General features: G+C 39.2%; 1 protein-coding gene across 3 annotated transcripts in view; it reads right to left on the bottom strand.

Moving 5' to 3' along the window:
• The window catches only part of RMND5A (required for meiotic nuclear division 5 homolog A), a 55,758-nt gene that overhangs the window by 19,777 nt on the left and 15,728 nt on the right, over nt 1-20,253 (bottom strand). For all 3 annotated transcript variants that reach the window (XM_084900263.1, XM_084900264.1, XM_084900265.1), the window contains exons 2-4: nt 18,374-18,516; nt 5,122-5,256; nt 3,553-3,653 (exon numbers count right to left, since the gene is read on the bottom strand). In XM_084900263.1, the coding sequence (XP_084756389.1) occupies nt 3,553-3,653; nt 5,122-5,256; nt 18,374-18,516 (379 nt within the window). The remainder of the gene's footprint in view (nt 1-3,552; nt 3,654-5,121; nt 5,257-18,373; nt 18,517-20,253) is intronic.

The raw sequence follows: 20,253 nt of genomic DNA, 5'->3' as shown, positions 1-20,253 counted from the left end.
TTCCAGATTAATAAAATGTGATACTCTCTCGTGATGCTGGGCAGTGGCAACAAGATTTCACCCAACTGTAGGCTAATATACTATAAGTGTTCTGAGCACATCGAAGGTACGTTAGGCTAAGCAATGATATTTGTTAGATTAGGTATATTTAATGCATTCTCAACTTACAATCTTTTCAATTTATGATGGGTTTACTGGGATGTAACCCCAGTGAAAGTCGACGAGCACGTGTAGTTATTTTTGGCTTTGCTTTTCTCTACCATATGAAGGAGGAGGTCCTGTTTGTTCCAAGTTCTCTTTCAAACTATTCCATCACTTATTTGAATGCCTTCTGTGAAAATAAGTACTATGCTAGGTGCCAAGAGAACTTTAAAAAAAAGATACAGTAATCTGTACCAACTCAGAAATAGGACAAGAACAAAAAGTAGGCAGGGTCCTGAATAGATCTGTAAGTGCAATAAGCTGTTCTTCTGCCACTTCTCTCCCCATATCACATTCTTTTCTGCCTTTTTTTCATTGACTCGTATTATTTGCAATTACTAGCTAACACTCTCCAGAGTTCCTTCTCATCTAGTCCTTCCATGGCCTCTATCCATATTAAATTTTTTTAGGGGGAAGAGGGGTAAAGGGTTGAACTGTCTCAACTACCTAGGTTGCCCGGAGGTGAACTGTAGCCTCTCACCTTCCTCTTCCCCCTCAGGGGTGGCTCCACATGCTTCCTCCCAGAATGTACAAACAGAAGATGCCACACAACCGAAAGGTATTTCCCCTTGTATCTGAACCAGAGATCCCAACACTGATGTCCTACATTTTTCAGCTTTTGCTACAAGCAGAATGAACTTTCTGTATCTTGCCCATAAATGATGCTTGCCCATAAATGTATCTGCTTACTTACATTCACCAGTAATAGGTAAGACTTGAAGAAGTTTGAGTTGTTTTAAAAGATTTCTATTAACTACCATTTTCCAAACTTATGTCCCACAGAACTCCAATTTTGTGGGTTTAATAGGTGTTATGGAGGGGGGTTGGGTGAGCAAGGATTCTTTGGTCAAACACGCATGGGAAACATTGTGTTTTACAAATGTTTCTTTAGGATTGCTGACGGAGCCTCTAATATGCTAAAGTAAATCTCTTACAGGAGAGTATTAAGGAAATATCATGAGAAGCATTTATTATATAACAACCTTTAACTCCATATCTTTTTTTTTTCAGACTATGTTCTAGGCCTCAACTCCTCCTCTGTAAAATGAATACTTACTTCATAGGATTATTATGAGGATTATAAGTTAATACATGTAAACTGCATGTCAAAAATATTCATGTTAAAATAAAGTATGTTAAAATACATATTGATACATGTAAAATGCTTAGAACAATGCTAGGCACATAATAAGTACTCAATACTATAATTATTAGTACATTCCCTTATGCTGATATGTAACATGCCAACATTCCCAGAAAAGTGAATGAGAAAACCTTTACTGTGTAGTAATTTCCACTGTTCCTACCAATTGGATAAAACACATCGTCCCTTTGCCTGAAAGGCACTGCTTGAGGCAACAAGTAACAGAAAACATTTACAGAAATAATTGATATGAATCATGTAGTTATCAGTAAGAAACTTAAGAGATTACAGAAAAAGAAGAAAGTCAAAAGGGTCTTAAAAATATTCTTCATTCCAAAAGGAAAAAGCCTTGAGTACTTTGAGTGCTGAGGAAGTCCAAACAATCAGCAGTCCCTGATTACTATGTTACTATGTTACATAGTAAGCACTCAATAAAAATTTGATGAAAAACCTAAGAAATTAATGGATGTATGAATACTACTTGAATAACTCAAATGTTATTTCCAAATCACTATAAAACAACTGGGAAACCCATTTTATTTTATTAGGTTTCCTCCCTCTCCTTCACAGATGTTTAATCTATATGGAATATGAAAATAGAAGAGTGGTTGCTATATTTTGTTTAAGAGGTATTAGAGGGCCTGGCCAGTGTGTCCCAGTGGTTGAGCATCAACCCAGGAACCAGGAGGTCACTGACTGGTTCAGTTCCTGATCAGGGCACATGCCAGCATTTCGGGCTCAATCCCCAGTAGGGGCATGCAGAGGTAGCTATGGATGAGGTCCTCTCTCATTGATGTTTCAATCTCTCTCCCTTCCCCTCTCTCTAAAACTATATAAAAAAAAAACAAAAAAAAAAACATTTTTTCTTAAAAAAAAAAAAAAAAAAAGATGTGTTAGAGGTATTTCATGGAATTTAATCTTCCAGGTGTATCACAATCTAAAATCTGCTTTAAAAAAAAAAATTATAAAGGTACTATAACCATCATTCACAATGGTACCATCTAGGTGATATGTATCTTGTAAAATATAGTGCATACCTACCTCATAATTCTAATTTATAGAGGAATGTAGAATTTATAAATTTATACAGAAACCTATCTATTTCTACCCATCCATCTGGGCTGGTTTTAGAACTCTACAAAAAAATTCAGAGAACTGACAAATGATCAGAAACAGAAAATTATGGTATAAGAATTAAGTAGGTCAGTAAAAGAAAAAAAATGTGCATTTTATGAAATCAATAAGGATCTTCCAATTATTTTTCTGATAACAGTGATCTCAAATACTGCCAACTTTAAAATACCAGGATCCTATGGCTATGATCTCACAATAATATCACTGTTTCTATCATCCAGTCTCTTCCTTTAATGAGTTTTTCTCTCTCCTCCTTCTCTCTCTCCTATCTGTATCTCTTCTCCCTCCCTGTGCTTGCTTGCTTGCTTCCTCTCTCCCTCCCTCCTTCCTTCCTAATAAATAACCCAATAATCCTCACATTTAAAAAATTCTAGAACAGGGGTCCACAAACTAGGGGCAAGGGACAAATATGGCTTGCTGCTCGCTTTGTATGGCAGATGACCAAGACAGCTTTTTACATTTCTAAAAGTTTATAAAATAAAATCAAAAAGAATATGTGCAATAGAGCCTTATGTAGCTTGCAAAGTCTAAAATATTAACTATCTGGACTTTTACTAAAATATTTGCTGGTTCTGCTCTAGGATGATATTTATCACAGCTTACTCAGTAATTCAGATAATTCACAGCAATGACAAGTGCACAGTAAATAATTAAATTTTACAGTGGTAATTAGAACTCCATCATACATACCACATAGTTCCAATTACATTGTTTTTCAGAATACTAGCACAGAACTTAGCACATTAAAGAAGTTCAAATACCAAGCTCTGCCTGCCTGAACAATAGTACCTCAGTTATGAAGCCAGTCTAAAGTGGTGGCATAGCCTGGATACAAGAAACCCTTCTCTCATGGTAGTTCAGATCAACTGATAAGTGAAGTAAGCTCTAACTGTTTCTCGTATTACACATCCCCCAATTCACTTAGGTAAAAGAAATAAAATAATTCTCCTTGATTTCTCTGAAGTCTATCCCAGGTGAGATATATATATCTCAAAATCTTTAATGTTTTCCAATTACATTTTCTTACAGAGTTCTCTCCAAGTATTCAAAATAAAACAAACTCAGTTACTTACTCTAGAGCAGGTCTCAGAACTCTGACTTTTAATGCTTCTAATATTCGATTTAACTCCACAAATGGTTCTTTCTGACTGGGGTCTACAGAAAGACCAGATTCCTGTTGGAACAAAAAAAGAACTATTATTAGCACTAATCAGGATAAAGAGATATATAGTAAAAGCATATTCTAAATTTAAATGGGACAAACCTTAAAGATATTTCTTTTTAACACGTATTTCTATGGCAGAGACTGATGGTTGAGCCCTAGTATCATTCTTTCTCCTTTTCCAAAGTAGTAAGTTTAAGCTGGGCATATAACCATATGGAATAAAGCTGGTTTTGACTACAAGATGTAAGTGCTGGCCAATGAAACATAAGCATGAATTCTTTGCCCCTTCTGGAATCCAAAAGGCATTATAGAGTTTTCACTGTTGTCCTGGGCCATGAGGACAGGGGGCGCCCTACTAAGAGCCTAGAGTTCCTAAGAGTCTTATGGGCACAGGTATACTGTATATGCTGTGCATGGCTTACTACCTCCTTCTGTGAAAGAAGAAAAAGAAACTTCATTTTTATTTAAACCATTAGTATTTTGGGTCTTTGTTATTAATAAATGAACTTAATACTAAAAAAACATAATTTAGAAACTTTATATGGACACATACACAATTCGCGTAAGATACAGAGAAAGACTCAAGTTATGGTTTATCTGTTAAAACAGAAAAGGCTTATTGACCAACCAACCTAATGTTACAATTACTTAGAGGTTGCCAAATGTAAACTAAAAGCTTTAATTAAAGTGGTGCAATTTTGTATAACTTAGCATCAGTAGTTCAATAAATTTGGATTGCCATGCAAAAAAAAAAGCTTCACGGTTTTGTTTACAGACAAGCTTTAAATTATTTAATTCTTATAGTCCTTAAGCAAAAAATAACATAAGGCAGCCAAGGGTAGAATTTGAATACACATAAATCTGGTCCTGAATCCTTCCCAGTTCCTTTAACTTAGAACCTGTAAGGCCTTGGGAAATTTACTGTTCAAGACCTCAGATTCCGGGAGAAATAATTTCCATCTCCCAGGATTGCTGGGAGATTAAAGGCAGGGCTTGACTTGTGGTAAAGACTCATAGTAGCAGTTGCTACCATTATGATTAGGTGGTATTTGGTAAACTGTTCTGAAATCCTTACACTTATGTCTAATAGAAAGAACAAACAAATACTCATCTGAAATAAATTTTAGTTTGGAATTCATTTGATAAGCAAAATTCTACCAGTTGGGCCAGAAGAGAAGAGCAACCATAAATCTCTGCCCTTTTCTATACTCACCATCCCTATCAAAAGAGGAAATGAAGAAAGTAGTATCACTTCTGACCGCTTCACTGAGAACCTGGACCAACGTTTTGGGGCAGGAATAAGGAAATACTTAATTAAGAAGTTCTACAGTTATCATTTTCACCAATTAAAAAAAGATTTCCTAGTAAAATGAGGTCAGCCCTGATAATTAAAATATTAAAAATCTAAGTATAGATAGAAGACTCTGAAGCTCGAAGGCGGTTCCTTTCCATCTTCTCGCAGTTGGCACACTGTTACCTGGCAGAGCTCCTCGGCTACATCCAGCATTCCTTGTCGAAAGAAGTGCTCCACCATCACCTCATTGAGAAGCCGCTGGCTGTCTGCCTGCCAGCAGCCATCGATTCCCACGCTGCTAATGTCAGAGTCAAAATTCTGGGGGGAAAGATTAATAAACAAATTATTCATTAATTAATTAGGATGCATTACTGTGTATGATTTTCAACCCATCTAAAAGAATGGCCTTCATTTCACTCTGAGATACCCCTAATAAGTACCCAATTCAAATTCATCTGCAGCCTATGACAGGAAGTTTTCCCATTGCTTCTTTTAAAACTTCTCACTCTCACTGATTATTGTTGGAAGAGTAAACAGGTGATATTTTAAAGAGCATCCTGCAAAAATATATAAATTTAATGATCTATGTGAATAAATTGATTTTTTTACATTATACAACAGCAATTATTTTCAGAGCTGTGCCTGTAAAAGCATTTTCAACACAACATTGTCTAATGGGAAAAAAAAAAAAAGCAAAATCCATATGTTCAACATAGAATCAGTTAAATAATTCATGATACATCCCAACAACTGCAGTGCCAAGGTGGGGGATGGAGCTGGGAGCATGGCCAGGTGGTTAAGAGAGCAGGCTCTGGGGTCAATCTACTTGGGTTTGAATCCTGGTTCAATCTCCTACTAGCTGTGTGATCTTGACCAAATTTAAGGTCTTTGAGCCTCAGCTTCCTTACCTTAAGCAGAAAAAATTAACACTACCTCTCCCTTTGGGCTGAATTGCATCCTCTCAAAATTCCTATGTTAATGAAACCCTAAATTCCAGTATAGATCATAAGTTAAAATGAGGTTTTAGGGTTGGTCCTAATCCATTAAGATTGGTATCCTAATAAAGAGAGGAAATTAGGACACAGGCAGGTATAGAGGGAAGACCATGTGCAATGGACTGAATGTCTGTGCCCCTGCCCCCCAAATTCCCGCACTGAAGGCCTAACTGCATGACTATTTGTAAGAGGAGGTGATAAAGGTTAAATGAAGTCATAAGGGTAGGGACCTACTCTTAGAAGATAAAGAAGAGCCAAAACCGGTTTGGCTCAGTGGATAGAGCGTCAGAAAGGTCTGCGGACTGAAAGGTCCCGGGTTCGATTCCGGTCAAGGTTGCTGGCACATCCCCAGTGTGGGGTGTGCAAGAGGCAGCTGATCGATGATTCTCTCTCATCTCATCGATGTTTCTAACTCTCTATCCCTCTCTCTCTTCCTCTCTGTAAAAAATCAATAAAATATATTAAAAATAAAATATATTAAAAATAAAAAATTAAAAATAAAAATAAAAAAAGAAGATAAGGAAGAAACACCAGAGAACAGTGTTTATGTTCTCTCTTCTCCCTCTCTCTCTCCCTTCCTCTTTCCCTCCCTGCCTCCTCCTCCCCACCCCTCCCCATCATGTGACACAGGGAGAAGGCAGTCATCAGCATGTCAGAAAGGAGTTGTCCATCCTCAATAGGACATGACTTAGCTAGGACCTTGATCTTGGACTTTCCAGTCTCCAGATTGTGAGGAGAAATTTTTGTTGTTTAAACCTCCCAGTCTGTGGTACTGTGTAATGGGAACAACAAGCTGACTAAGAACCATGTGAGGATGCAGCAAGAAGATGGCTATCTATAAGCCAAGGAGAGAGGCCTCAGAAAAGCAACCCTGCTAAACATGTTTATGCCACCTAGTCTGTATGGCAGCCCTAGCAAGTTAAAACACTCCCTTACTGGTTAAATAAAATGGTAGTTGCTACTATTCTAGTTTTACCATTCACAATTTTAAAAAGGTGAGGCTCATTACTATGTATCTACTAACATGGAAAAATGTTCCTAATACCTTAGAGAAAAAAATTAAAAACTTATATAAAATTATGACCCCATTAAAAAATTTTTTTTTAAATTTATTTCAGAGGAAGGGAAAGGGAGAGACAGAAACAACAACAATGAGAGAATCGCTGCCTCCTGTACACCCCCTACTAAGGACTGAGCACACTACTTGGGCATGTGCTCTGACCAGGAATTAAACCATGATTTTTTGGCTCATAGGTTGATGCTCAGCCACTGAACCACAGTAGCTGGGCGACCCCATTGTTTAAAAAAAAAAAAAAAAAAAAAAAAAAAAGAGCACCTGCCCTGGCCAGTGTGCCTAGTGGTTAGTGCATTGGCCCATGAACTGAAGGGTTGCAGGTCAATCTCAGGTTGCAGGTTTGATCCCCAGCCTTGGTTGGTGCATGCGCTGGAGGCAAATGATGGGTGTGTCTCTCACATCTCTCTTTTTCCCCCTCCTCCCTCCTTTCCACTCTCTCAAAAAATCAATGGGAAAAATAATTTCAGGTGAGAATTAACAAAAATAAAATAAAGAATACTGTACCTTCAAATATGTAAGAGGGAAAAAAATCTAAAAACATGCGCACAAAAGTATTAGTAGATTGCCAATGAAAACTACCATGCTCCACACAACAAAGAACAAAATTCTTTTCATAATAAACAAATTAACCCAGTTCTGAGTAAGATCAAGTAAACTCCACCTTGTCTCTACCGCTGAATGCAGTTATAAAATCAGGACACAATAAATGGAGCAGCTATTTGGGGACACTAAAGAGTGAGGAGGAGTAAGTAGATTGAGGAAGAAGGTCACAGTGGTGATGAGTTTACTACTTTTCTCTCCCCAGTATCTCTCAGCCTGGATGCAATGCAGCCAAAACCCAGAAATGGGCACCTGGAATGAAAGCCCTTAGTTCTGCCACCAGGAACAGGAATGGGCGTCCCTGCCATTCAGAGAATAGGGGGAATCGCATGCTTTTCCCACTCCCTCCATTTTCTTTCACCTCTAGCTCAATGCACTCTGCAGGTATATTAGTTTTCTATTGCAACTTAAAACCACACTTTATTTTTTAAATTAATTTTTAGATAGAGAGGAAGGGAGATGGGGAGAGAGAGAGAAACATCAATGAGGCACATCGATCAGCTGCCTCTTGCACACTCCCTACTGAGGACTGAGCCCACAACCTGGGCATGTGCCCGGACCAAGAATAATGGTGCTCAATCCACTGAGCCACACCAGCCAGGTGTTGCTGGAAAACACAATTTTATTACCTCACAGCTCTCTAGGTCAGAAGTCCTTTATTCAAGTGACTAAAGGAATGGGGATCTGAAGATGACAGAATGTATTATGAACTCAGGAATCTCCCAATAACTCCCTAAAGGTCTAAGTGCACCCTATGAGCAAGAATCATTGAGACTAATTACAAGAGTCCTCACCGATCTACCCTGTTTCCCCGAAAATAAGACAGTGTCTTATATTAATTTTTGCTCCCAAAGATACGCTAGATCTTATTTTCAGGGGATGTCTTATTTTTCCATGCACTAGGTCTTATTTTCGGGGAAACACAATAGCAACCTCATTCAATACAAATACAACGTTGAGATTTATACTTGTTCATTTAATGATTATTCTCCAATCCCATGAACTCCCAACCAATTTATCATGCTTTTCATGTACCTTTATTTCCAATGGTAACTTTATGTACCATTGTCACTACTATACAGGTTAGAAAAATCATACAGGATATCCCCACTATATTAAAATAATATAACTTAACTCCTAGTCTTGGGAAATACAACTAAAATGTATATAAGTAATGATGCATTTTATGAAAATTACTGAACTTCCTTCTATCATTCTGATATTCTAGTTAAAACCACTGTAGATAAGTAAAAAAAAAAAAAAATTTATAGATTATTTTTTGTTCACCTGTAGTAAAATTTAAAGTTAAAATTAAAAAAGGTTGAAAAAATGCAATACAGTGTCAAATTCCTTTTGTTATAACTGCACGTTCTTACTATTGCATCAGAGCTAGGATCAGTTCCAGGTTCTGTTGCTAGGCAACCAAACTGGCTTGCAAGGCTGCCCAGAAACTAAGCAGCACTGTAAACCAGCTAAGAAGTGGCTAATGAAGAGAAATATCGATTATTAGCACTTCCGTTTCACTACAGTTTTTTCTTTCAAAAAAAAGAAAATTTGAAAAGATGTTCTTAAATCTGAAGTCAAGATTCAAAGAAGAATCAAAAGCAAAACACACATTCAAGGGTGTGTCTGCCTGGAGATGTTATGTTATGGAGAGAGAAATCCAAGACACACTAGTTCCTAAGTCATCCCATGTACTTCGAGCATCACTCACTTCTTTTTTAATCCTCACCTAGAATGTATTTTTATTGATTTTTTTTAGAGAGGAACAAAGGAAGGGGTGAGAAGGAGAGAGGGTAGGCAGAGAGAGAGAGAGAGAGAGAGAGAGAAGAGAGAGAGAGAGAGAGAGAGAGAGAGAGAGAAAGATCCATAGGAGAGTAATACCCATCAGTTGCCTCCTGCACACATCCCGACCTGCAACCTAGGTATGTATCCCAACCAGGAATTGAACCAGCAACCTTTTGGTGCACAAGACAATGCTCCAACCAACTAGCCATCCAGCAAGGGCAAGTCATTCACATTGAATTAAAAGTTTTAAAATCTGGAAGCTGAAGCAGAGGAGGGGTAAATTTATGAGACTGTCTAAAACCATCCTATTGCTTTAGCTATAACATAAGCATGTTTACAAACTGGTTAGACTTTAATGACTGGCTTTTTTGTTCACAGTCCCAAACTAATCCATTTCTAAAATACACTGTATGAAATTATAATCATTGAGCACAATGATAACAATACGTGACAAAATCCAGTACTTTGGGGGGTTTTGTTTGTTTTTTAAAAAACATATCTTTTTATTAATTTCAGAGAGAAAGGGAAAGAGATAGAAACATCAATGATGAGCCGAAACCGGTTTGGCTCAGTGGTAGAGCGTCGGTCTGCGGACTGAAAGGTCCCAGGTTCGATTCCGGTCAAGGGCATGTACATTGGTTGCGAGCACATCCCCAGTAGGGGGTGTGCAAGAGGCAGCTGGTCGATGTTTCTCTCTCATCGACGTTTCTAGCTCTCTATCCCTCTCTCCTCCTCTCTGTAAAAAATCAATAAAATATATTTTAAAAAAAAGAAAAAAAGAAAAAAAAAAGAAACATCAATGATGAGAGAGAATCATTGATTGGCCTCCTGCACACCCTACACACTGGTGATCGAACCTGCAACCCGGGCATGTGTCCTGACCAGGAATTGAACCTCGATCTCCTAGGACCTAGGTTCATAGATCAACCGGCCAGGCCAGTATTTGCTTTAATCATAAGTGCCAATTCTTTAATACTGTAATTTTTTAAACTGCCCCATCTACTTTTGAAGAAAACTTGTTGGGCTACTGTTGCATCTACCGGGAATCAATTTCCCTTCTAGGCATCCAGTTATTCTGGTTTAGGAGAGAGAGGTAATATCGCACAGAATAATTAACAAAATGAAAAGATCTGTATTCTAGTTCCACTCAGTTTGACTTCACATATAACCCACAAAAGATGTCTCCAAAAGTTGTTTTTTTATTATAAATTCCTACCAATAAAAAATAAAGACCAACAACCTAATATGAAAAAAAATGGGAAGAAAATAAGCAAGAAACTCACCAAAGGAGTAAATCCTAACAATCAAATATAGAAAAAGATGCTCAACTCAAAGATGATGGAGTTCAGCAGCTTGATTCATTGGTTGAGTATCAACCCATGAACCAAGAGGTTACCAGTTCAATTCCCGATCAGGGCACACAACTGGGTTAGGGGCTTGATCCCCAGTATGGGGCATGCAGGAGGCATGATTGATGTGTTTCTCTTTCATCAATGTTTCTATCTCTTTAACCCTCACCCTTCTTTCTCTCTCTCAAATCAATAAAAGTATATCTTTTTGAAAAAGAAAAAAAAAAAAGGTGAAGGAAACACAAATACAACTAGATACCATTTAATATCCATGTGATTAATTTAAAATTTTTTAAAAGCCGACAAAGTGTGCATGAGAAACAGGAACATAAGGGAGAAATTGCAAATTGATTCAATCCTTTAGGGGAAAAGTTAGCAAGCCCAATAAAGCTGATGATGAGGCACATGCCTTATGATAAAATAATCCGTATTTACTAACAGGCATAGACCAAACATCAGTGCTTTGCAAACTATGGACTAAAAAATATACTTAGTAGTATATCATAATCAGCATTTATAGATACATTTTAGATGTAGATGCTACCTTTTCAGACATTCCATTCTCTCCACTGTATTATATTTATAGCTCTACTTTGGTTTTCAAAGTTAAAAGCAGGTTTTTCCAGATCAAGAAAAGGGGATGGGGAGGAGAGAGAAAGCCAAATTGTTAAGCTTTTACTTTGTAAACAAAGAGGAGTAATAGGGCATGGTCAGATATAACAAACTACTCTGCTGGCTTTAAGATCTTTAAAACCCTCCATAATATAACCATATGTCACACTTGCACCCTGTCTTCTCACAATTATTCTGCATATTATTTTACACTAGGGGCCTGGTGCACGAAATTCATGCACATGGGGGTGGGAGGTCCTTTAGCCCAGCCTGCATCCTCTCGGAATCCAGGAGCTCTAGGGGGATGGATGTCTGACTAGCAACAGCTGAATATCCTTAGCACGGCCACAGAGGCTGGAAGGCTCCAGTCACTGCCACTGCACCGCCAGCAGTGAGCCTGGCTTCTGGCTGAGCAGCGCTCCCCTGTGGGAGCACACTGACCACCAGGGGGCAGCTCCTGTGTTGAGTGTCTTCCCCCTGGTGGTCAGTGCATGTGACCAGTAGTTATACTGTTCAGTTGATTTGCATATTATGTTTTTATTATATAAGACTAGAGGCCTGGTACATGAAATTCGTGCACTGGGGTGGGGAGGTCCCTCAGCCTAACATGCACCCTCTCCAATCTGTGAGCCCTCTGGGAATGTCCTACTGACAGCTTAGGCCTGCTCCCCACAGTTCTCTGCTCTCTGCGGATCTGCCTGCTCGATGCCACCGCAGGCCCTAGTGTCTGCTCTCTGCAGGGGCCTGCTTGCCCCTCACCACAGAGAGGGCTAAAAGGACTGGGTGACTCCAGCGGGGCTGAGGGGACTGGGCGCTTTCATCTTTGTGATGGAATGACTATCAGTTTGAATATTCCTTCTTTATTAGATAGGATACCTTTCCGTTCTGGTGAACTGCTTCTATCTGAGCAAACTACAGAAATCTGCATGACTATCTTACTAATTCTCCCAAATATGGCACATACCTCTTACCATTTAGATGCATATGAGAGAAATTCAGCTCACCTGGAATTAATTTCCTCAAGGAATTCAAATTGAGAAAAACTTACAGTCTTAAAATCTGGGTTTTCATCCCAGTTCTTCCATTTGCTTTTTAGTTCTGTGATCTCAGGCAGGCTACTGAATCAGTCTTAGTTTTCACATATTTATCTGCAGACCATAATCTCTACCTTACAAAGCCTTGGTAAAGACTAAACTAAATAAGAAACATGAAACTCTACCAGGACCTATGCCACTGTAAGCCTCCAATATACAGTAGCTGAGTCTGAGAGGCAGGTCTTGTCACCAAATTTTCTAATCTAGATTTAAAAGAATCTTCATTTTAAAAAGTATAATTAAAAACAAAAATACAAAGCATATTAACAAAGGAATAACAAATTCATTAATTTATTAAAATCACTTGAATACAATTACGGACTGGATTAGTTGACACAGCTTAGGTGGAAGGTCCTTTCCCCTTCTCAACCCAACCTGACTTGGATGCTAAACCACACCAGCCATTTCATTTTATGGCCTCAGGCAAAAATGGGTCTGTACCACCTCCAGGTCTAGCAGGATTCTGGGATCCTCCATCCTAACATAAGAGCTGATTGCAAAGGTCCAGGCTTTCCTCTGAGGACTGAACTATATAATTCAACAAATAATTACCATTATCAACTAAATAATATCGTTTTATTCTGCTCAGAGCAGTAGTAATAAGAACAATACAGGTCCATAGCTTAGAGCTAATGATGTAATGTGAAAGGCAGCAGAGAAAGCAAAACTCATCTTCTCTTCTGAGAATGCTCGTCAGACTGAAAGAAGAAGACCAATATTGTTTCTCAGACACTGAAGCCCAATACAAGAGGGGAGGCCCAGAGAGCCCCAGGCAGCTTGTAGGAGTCAGGACTCCTGGTTGCTACAAAAGGAAATCTCTTTTGCCCAAACAAGCTGGGTTTAAAGAAAGGCTCTGGTAACTGGGGTCTCTCAGGTCGTTGCAAGGGCTACTGACCACTCCTAAGCTCACACATCCCAGACCTTCTTTCCCTAAGAGCTCTAAGAAAGACACCAGGGAAAGACCTTGAGACGCCCATTCTACAACAAATAAATGTGTTCAAGCAACAAGTGTGGCCTTGTAAAAATTTAGACACATTGTCTACTACATTTGCTTGGATTACTAGCTCCTAATTCTGAGGGGAGCAGATTTAGTTTGATGTTTTATTTTTAGGAAACATGTTAAGTTCTTGGCTTTTTCATCACTGTTGTCTATAACTTTGTTAATTATACCTCCTCAATAATTCTAAAAATTCCACCCAAAATATGTATCAAAGTGTCTGTCTAGATTTCAGAAATCAGCAGAGTGAATTTTCTATCATTTTTATTTCCTTTTTCCCTTCATTAATAGTAACATCTCTCTACTACATAAGGATTTATCCATTACATTAATAACAGAACTTTAGTTAGTACACATCTGACCCCACCCACATAGTCAACCTAAACTACTATCTAAGGCTAAATTCAAGACAGTATCTCCCACTGGTATCTTTTTTTCTCCTCCCATACCCCAAACATACCTACATAAAAGGCTATATATAAACTACTTACAAGAACTACCTTAAAATATTCTATATTTCACTTTTTATAGAATTACTCCCTTTGCTTTTTAAAGGTCAGCATTTGGCCCTAGTCAGTTTGGCTCAGGGGACAGAACGTCTGCTTGCGGTTGGAAGGGTCCCGGGTTCGATTCCGGCCAGGGACACATGCCTGGGTTGCAGACTCGATCCCCAGTGAGGGGGAGGGTGTGCAGGAGGCAGCCAATCAATGATTCTCTCTCATCATTGATGTTTCTATCTATCCCTCTCCCTTCCTCTCTAAAAAAAAAAAAAAAAAAAAAAAGCATTTGCCTTACCAATGTAGATGCTCCATCTAGTGGCAGAAGATCAGTTAGGGCAATGTGGTTTTAAGAACATTTTTAACCATTATTTTCCCTCTGAAAACATTACGAACCCTGAAATTCCTAATTTCCTAACCTTGATGGCAGGTTCAATCCCTGACCTGGGTCGGGGCACATGCCAAAGTCAAGAGGTGCAGGAAACAAGCAATTGATGTCTCTCTCTCACATCAATGTTTCTCTCTTCCCCCTTCTCTCCCTCTCTTCCTTCCACTCTCTAAAAAAAGATCAATATCTTCAGTTGACGCCGAAACTGGTTTGGCTCAATGGCTAGAGCATTGGCCTGCGAATTGAAAGGTCCAGGTTCGATTCCGGTCAAGGGCATGTACCTTGGTTGTGGGCACATCCCCAGTAGGGGATGTGCAGGAGGCAGCTGATCAATGTTTCTTTCTCATCGATGTTTCTAACACTATCCCTCTCCCATTCCTCTCTGTAAAACTCAATAAAATATATTTTTTTTAAATCCTCAATTGAGAATTAAAACAATAAAAATAAAATGCCCTAAACAGGAGAGAGTTCTACATCTTCTTAAAATGGGGGAGAAATTAAAAATAGACTAACAGATGATTTGTTTTTACCAAAAAAAAAAAAAACTGCCAGGGTCCCTGGCTAGTATGCTCTGTGGTTAGAGAATCAGCCCATAGACCACAGGGTCATGGGTTCGATTCCTGATCAAGGTCATGTACCTGGGTTGCAGGCTTGATTCCCTGGCCTGGGTTGGACACATGCTGGAATAACCAATTGATGTGTCTGTCTGTCTCTCTCTCTCTTCCCTCCCCATGCACCCTCCTCTCCACTCCCTCTAAAAATTAATGGAAAACTATCCTCGGGTGAGGATTAAAAACAAATTTGCCACAGAACCCAGTAACTGATAGTATGTGTTTTAAACAGTGATTGTAATATTGTGCACATCTGAAAATAGTCAACACATTAAAGCAGAAATCTTCAACCTTTTGTTTATAATAAAAATCCATGAAACACTTTGGTTAATACCACAAACTTCTTTTCTGCTTACATTTTCAGAGAAGTGATAACTAGAGAATTTTAAAACACAAGAAACATTAAACACTAAGAGAAAGAACATCATTGAGCAAATGTACTGATGCTCCTCACTCAGAACCAGCCAGCTCACAAAGGAGTCATAGTTTCTTTGCTTGTCCTCCTCTTGGGAGGGGGAACAAGTGTCCATGGGGCTCGCAGGCTGCTGAGCAGCATTCCAGCTTATTGCTCAGTCTGTTTGTTGTGGTTTGTAAAGGCTGTGTCACAACGGCTTCAGCTCCATCCTGTTTTCACCACCGTCCACATAATCTACCAAGCCTTTACAACAGGGGGCCCTGAACGCTTGTACAACTGACTGGGTCAAAACTAAAGAAGGAAAAAAAAGACTTTACAAGTCAGTGGTGTTTTAGATGACAACAGCCTACACAGAATTCCTCGTCTATGTGAGAAGCTCGTGCACAATGTCTAGGCTGTTCTGGGGGGTAACAGCTTCCTCCACAGCTGAGGCCAAGTAGATGCCAAAAAATAAAAATAAAAAATAAATAAATAAATAAAAAAAATTATTTTTTTTTTGAGAAAGAATGCACTAAAAGATGTTAGAGACCTGGGCTAAGAGACCCAGGGTTGTCTGTGTGTGTGTGTGTGTGTGTGTGTGTGTGTGTCCATGCGTGCTCTAAGACTATAATTTACTAAATACTGATCAGTACCAACTTAGTAATATAATTTCATATACTAATGGATCAGAAGAATCTAGGTCACCTAGAAATTAAACTACTTTCATAAGAACATAAAACTACCAAAATGAAAAATTACTTGAAAAGGTCCTTGCAACTTCCAACTACATGGGGGGGGAAATGTCCTCAAAAGAGAAATGAGTAAATTAAAGTATATAATTAGGAACATTCACCTCAAACCCATCTTCACACAAAAAGCTAGAATTTAGATTATGCATTATGTGTTCCATTAGTACCCAATTTCAAAGGGTACTGCCATTTCTAGCACCAAATACATTTAAATGTTTTGTCTCAAAGATTAGCCAAAATATCTGACCACCCTTATGAATATGTGCTAAATATTTGCTAGATCAGGTGGCAGGCATGCTCAGCAAATTGCCAGTAGGGAGGACAAGAGTAAAAGAGGATCCAGATTATGACCAGACACACACTAGGAAATGGAGAAACCAGTGACAGAATGGTGACTAGGCTGGTGACTCTGCCCAAATGCTCCCGATCCTGGGAGCCAGCAGTCCACACACTGGAGGTGGTAGCTGAGGCTGTCCCGCCTATTCCCACAATCTGTGATGTCTTCACAGATGCTCTTTCTGTCTGGCTGCTTGAGAACTTCAGCTCTTCTCACTCTCATGGCATCTTCTGGTCCTTCTGTCCCACCCTCCATCATAACTGCAGGCAACATGTGGTCAAGTAAATCTGGACCACCTCCCGGGGGTTGAACCATCAGTCATTAGAATGCCTTGGCCACTGGCAGCCACTGAAATCAGAGGCTTCCCAATTACCACCAGCAGCTTACTTCACCCTGAGGGTTTTCTCTAGGATGCTCACCACCATTAGTCCTGGGGCTAATATAATACACAGCAATAATCACTTCAGGTAACAACTGAAGACTTCCAAGGCGCCATCGCCCCAGAAGGTCTGGTGCCAAAGCCTGCTCCCAAGCTGTGTCCACTCCCTCGGAGTTACCAAACAGGCATTACAGCCTCAAAGCTGTGTCAGAGAACAGGCAACAGCCATCACTTATCCAGAGATGGGGCTGCTGCCACCACCACCACTTCTCTGACTTCTTTTGCTGAGTTAAAACCCTCAGCACTATGAAATGTCACTAACACTTCTGTAAGTCACAGCTACCGAGTTCCCAGAGCTCTGCCGCTCCTGGTCCTGGCATACTGCACCTCCCAGTCAGAGATATCTCCTTAGAAGCATACTGTTCTGGCTTAGGTGGCCTCAAGTTTAGCCTTCAATACCACTGTTCCATAGGAACATTTCTAACAGGTTTATCCACGAGTTAGAGCCATTCTCTGGGTTCCATGAGTTTCTATCTACATTGCAGATATTGCTCTGTGTACAGACTAAGCAACTCACAGGACTGATTACAAAATGACTTTGCTACAAAGAGTTTTCCCCAAAAGTTCTTCCTACTGTCCCAGAATTTTGCAATGTGTGAACAAAAATGTCCATAACCAATCACAAACTTCCCAGTGGCTGAAGTGGTCAGAAGGTCGCTTCTCTTAGGCCCTATGAACATCAGCACTGGCCCAGAGCTAGAAATGATAATTGCTTAGAAATAAGCCACTAACTCAAAGATTCAAGAGATTCTGTAAGAAAAATCACCCAACCCAAGTGATGGGCCTTGCTGGCTAGAAAACAACTCATTCACACATAAAAGCAACCTGAAGGAAAGCAATTAGCATGTATACAGAAAGACAACAAGAGTTAGGATGGTACAGAGGAGATGAATACAAGGGTTGTTTTCCCTTTTTAAATTTTTTTTTTTTTTTTTTTTTTTTTTTTATTGAGAGAGGAAGGGGTAGAGGGTTAGAAACATCAATGAGAGAGAAACATCAACTGGCTGCCTCCTGCACACCCCCCACTAATATGGAGCCCACAACCTGGGCATGTGCCCCAACTTGGAACCAAACGGGTGACCTCTTGGTTCATGGGTTGGCGATCAACCCCTGAGCCAGGCCACAGGGTGTTTTCTTAATCATCCCATAACACAGATGGAGTCGTAGCCAGGAAATCACTGAGGAAGTAGGAAAAGTTACTTCTGTAAACAAACTCCTCCATAATAGGTTAAACATTTCCTAAAAGTTATTTGCTGTATTCATATAAGCAAATGGATAAATAATAAGGCAGTAAATAGAAGTGTTTTTTGGTTTGTTTTTATTTTTAAATAATAGCAACAGGGAATTAAGAATAACATAGTATAAAAAAAAAAAACAATCTGCAAAGTTATTAAAAGTAGGAATGAAAGGAACACCAAAGAATAATTTGAGAAAGTTAATGTTATCAAAGCAGTGACAGGAGATGAAGGATGATGCTTAACAATACCAAATACTCCCTTCAACACCATACCTTATCAATGGCTTTTCCAACCCGAGATACACTGCTGTGGATGTCTTTGTGGTCTGAGGCCAATTTCTGAACAGTATCCTTTATCCTTTTACAGCACTGTGTCAATACAAGTGAAAGTGTCCCTGATAACTCAGCATCTTGGCCTATAAAAAAAAGAAAAAGAGGGGGGAAAGGTTGGTTATGAGAACAAACCCAAGGATGGCACGTTTCAAACAGGCCCTTTGGACTGAAAATGGAAGTGAAGAAAACTCAATATCTGCTTTGAAGCAGAGGGCCACATCCGTGATAATATTTTTCAAGTGAAAACTAAGAACGTTACCTTAATATTTTCTATTTTATAGAATACATTTTAAAAAAATTTGCCATGAAATAAACCACTTTTGTAGTTACTGAAATCAGCATAAACTGGGAATAATATTTCCAAAGCATTTTTCAGAAAATGTCTCAATAAATAAGCTCATTTATTCAATCTGCTTAAACTGTTGGACTCATTCTCAAAACATTTTGATTGTTATTAAATTTCCTAAAGAGAGATTATTTAGTCTAAATGTTTTATACTCTATATAAAGAAAAAGTAAACTCCTTTGAATATGATGTGCACAAATAAGTGAGCGTGACGGGGCCGAGTCTGCTCTCCTTAGAAAGGCGTGCTTGCAAGGCGGACCCTCAGCTGGCATCTGGGGACTTGACCTTCAGGAAGGTTCCCACCACTCTAACGGAAAAGGATGGTTCACTGAGCCTAAACTGATGGTATAATGTGATTTGCTCTAAACTACTTTCCTCCAGAGTTCGGAATTTTGGCAGATGGTAGGCAGAGGAAGCCCAGATGACCAGTTCCCAACAAAACACCCTTACTCAGTACGTGCCTCTAATGAGCTTCCCTAGTAGGAAACACTTCACACTTACAATGTGATGCTGGAGAATTAAATGTGACCTGTGTGATCCCACTGGAAAAGGACCCTTAGAAGATTGCTCCTGGGACTGTGCCCCATGCATCCTTCCCTGAGCAGATTTTGCTTTATACCTTCTGCTGGAATAAATCGTGGCCATGAGTGTAACTACCTGTTGAGTCCTGTTTGTCCTCCTAGTGGTCAATGAACACTACAGATGCCATCAAGGGGACGTCAGACTCACAATAAGTGAACTGAAATTTACTGTGGTTTCTATCCTCTTTGCCTGTGCTACCTCCTCAGGAAAAGGGAAGAAGAAAGGAGCCTTAGGAGGGAAGACAAACTAGGTTTTTTTTTGTCAATTACCTCAATTATCTACATACCACCACCTGCATGCAAAGGCCTGGCTTCTGAAATCCTACTCAATATTACAAAGCAGTGGTTCTTAAACTTTAATTTCTTTGCATCAGAATCACCTGGAGACCTAGTTAAAACAAAGTAGTTGGACCTCATTTCTAAAGTTTCTAATTCAAGAAGTCTGGGAGGATGGGGCCCAAAAATTTAAACAAGAACAAGCTCAAAAGTACAGTAGCCCAAGTATGTGCATTCATTCAATTATTTTTTGTTGAACACTCATTATGTGATATGGCAGTAAAACAAAACCACCAAAAATTCCCACCCTAAACTTACCTCCTGGTGAACAAAATAAACAATACACAAAATAAGTCAATTATATAGTATGACAAAAGATTATGGGGATTTAGGAGTACAAATTGGTAGTTACAAAATAGTCATGGAGATGTAAAATATAGCACAGGGAATATAGTTAGTAATCCTAGGTAATAAAGAGGTAATATGCAAATTGACCGTCAAGCCCTCACATAAGATGGCCACCCCATGTGGTCACAAGATGGCTGCCACAAGATGGCCAAAAGGGGAGTGCAGTTGTGGGCAACCAGGCCTGCAGGGGAGAGCAGCTGGGGGCGACCA

This window comes from Pipistrellus hanaki (genome assembly GCF_964339955.1).
Source record: "Pipistrellus hanaki genome assembly, chromosome: 12".
NCBI classification, from domain to species: domain Eukaryota; kingdom Metazoa; phylum Chordata; class Mammalia; order Chiroptera; family Vespertilionidae; genus Pipistrellus; species Pipistrellus hanaki.
Note: the sequence above shows the minus strand (reverse complement) of the source record. Positions and strands in the feature narration are given on the sequence as shown.